The sequence below is a fragment of the Nanorana parkeri genome, unplaced genomic scaffold (assembly GCF_000935625.1).
Source record: "Nanorana parkeri isolate BGI_ZX_2015 unplaced genomic scaffold, ASM93562v1 scaffold119, whole genome shotgun sequence".
NCBI lineage: Eukaryota > Metazoa > Chordata > Amphibia > Anura > Dicroglossidae > Nanorana > Nanorana parkeri.
This window is the reverse complement of record NW_017306387.1, coordinates 1,449,223-1,451,447: the sequence shown is the minus strand read 5'-3', so window position 1 is coordinate 1,451,447 and position 2,225 is coordinate 1,449,223. Positions and strand designations below refer to the sequence as shown.

Sequence of the window (2,225 nt, the reverse complement as noted above, 5' to 3'; positions counted from 1 at the left end):
TTATATAATGGGGGGGGGGAATTTCTGCCCCGGGCGCCCAGAACTCTGGTTACGCCACTGGCCCCGGGCTGCACATTTGAATGACAACCTCCCTCTCCTGAAGAAGCGCCCCTAAGCGTAAAAAAACGTTGAGAGAAAACTAGGCTCCTCCTCTGTTAAACCTTCAATAACGCTGTATCATGTCAAATTACCAACAATCATGTCTCTGTTAAGTCTGATTATCTAATCATGTTAATTATGTCTAATCATGGCTTTCTACTATCATGCATTGTTATTCTATCAATCATGTTATTCACATATATTGAAGGACAGAACAGAAATGGAGTGAGATTTTCAGGGAGATATACAATCATGTTGTCATTTTTTACATTTTTTTTTCTTGGTGGGGGGCTCGGGGGGGGGCCTAATAAAATGTTTGCCCAGGGTCCGATCAATATTAAAGACGGGCCTGGTTTATCTGCAAATAAACATGTCCATATGTGTATCTTTGTTAGGAATACATTTTCTCAAGATAGTGTGCAACTCCAAGGTAAAGTAAATCATTATTTCTGTCTGCTTGTTATATTTTTGTTTAGCAAAAACAGGAAAGCCATACACTTGTACCTTGATTCTGTATTAATCTGAACAGATTATTGGTCACAATAAGTGTATGTCAATGAATTCTGCCCCATCCCCACATATGGAAACATTGCACTTGCTTCCTTTAGGAATCTGTGAAATACTGTACCTTGACATCATCATATGTTTGTAGGTGGCTGGCATCAGACTCTGTTGTGCTATACACAGAAAAAAAAAAAATTGTATTATAAATAATAAAGTGCATGCATTAGGGCAATCATCCATATCTTTTCTTCCCTTCTTGGTGAATCACACAGAACAGGTATCAGTTCACCTCCTATACAGTACATATGCATCTTCTGTGCACATTACTAAGAAGTAAAGGAAGGATAGCGGTGGCAACACCAGAGCAAGGTTTAAGTCTCAGAGGAAGTTTATTTTTGGTTTATTGCTATGGATTAATTTGCTAATTGTTCTTTGCCTTAATAAGCCCAGCAGCATTTCCTTCTTTCTAGCCTGATGTGGGTCCCAACCATGTAATTTAAAATTTTAGATCTCATCGCTTCATTAAAACCACTTGCTGACTGCGGTGTATACACCCCCTTCCTGTCCAGGCCATTTTTTAGTATTTAGCGCTGCGGTACTTTGTCTGACATGTTTTCCGTCATGCAACGATGTACTGAAATTAATTTTATACCATTTTTTTGGGGACAGATAGAGCTTTCTTTGGAGGTATTTATTCACCACTGCGGTTTTAATTTTTTTACTATATTAAGGAATTTTTTTTTTTTTTTTACATTATCTTTGGAAACAATTATTATTACCCAATTTTTTGGTAAAATATAAAAGACGGGGTCACGTCGGGTAAATAGACACCAAACATGTCAAGCCTTAAAATTGCACGCACTCGCAAAATCACAAAAAAACTACCATACCCAAAATTGACCATGGGCGACGCTTTAAAAGCATTTACCGCTCATCAGTTTAGTGTTATCATTGATTAATGGCCGTAGAATTATTGCTCTCACTGCGATGTTCGCGGTGATATCTAACATCGCCAATAACAATCGCCATTTCCGCACGTATGCGCACCCAACGCATGCGTGTATGTATGGGTGGGGACTTTTAAAAAAAAAGTTTTTTTTTAAATTCTTTCATGTGTGACTTTTATTTTTATTTTTTTCCTATTTTTTTTCCACTTAAGGTTATTGTTATCACAGAGGGGGGTAAGAAACCCTCTATGTGATAGCAAAGAGGTTGTGACAGGTCCTCTTTATGGAGACATCAGGGGTTTCCAAGACCCCTAATGTCATCTAGGGACACTCAAAGAAGCTGATGAAGCAGACATCTGCTTCATCAAGCTTCTCTCCAGCTTCTGAAGCCTGAGAGTGACACAAGAATGCGGAAGTGATGTAATATACATCACTTCCTGCATTCCGACAACAGAGAGAGGGGATCAGAGGGCGATCGTGTACACGATGGCCGGCCGGGAGGTGGTTAATAAATGTCTCTATCTCAGGACTGGTCATTACTGTACACTGTGCATGGCAGATAGCTATTGTGAAGATGAATAAACCAGCCTGCATAGCAGATGTTTAGCATGACCTGTGCATGTGCAAGTGCATAGTTCTACTAAAAGATTTATGCATAGCCATGTATCTGTGCGC

General features: G+C 39.3%; 1 protein-coding gene across 1 annotated transcript in view; it reads right to left on the bottom strand.

Annotated features, from left to right (window-relative positions):
• LOC108784550 (arsenite methyltransferase-like) overlaps nucleotides 1-823 on the bottom strand; it is a 23,787-nt gene extending 22,964 nt beyond the window's left edge. The window contains exon 1 of the mRNA XM_018553396.1: nucleotides 728-823. Within this exon, the coding sequence (XP_018408898.1) occupies nucleotides 728-823 (96 nt within the window). The remainder of the gene's footprint in view (nucleotides 1-727) is intronic.
• Nucleotides 824-2,225: the final 1,402 nt, after the last annotated feature.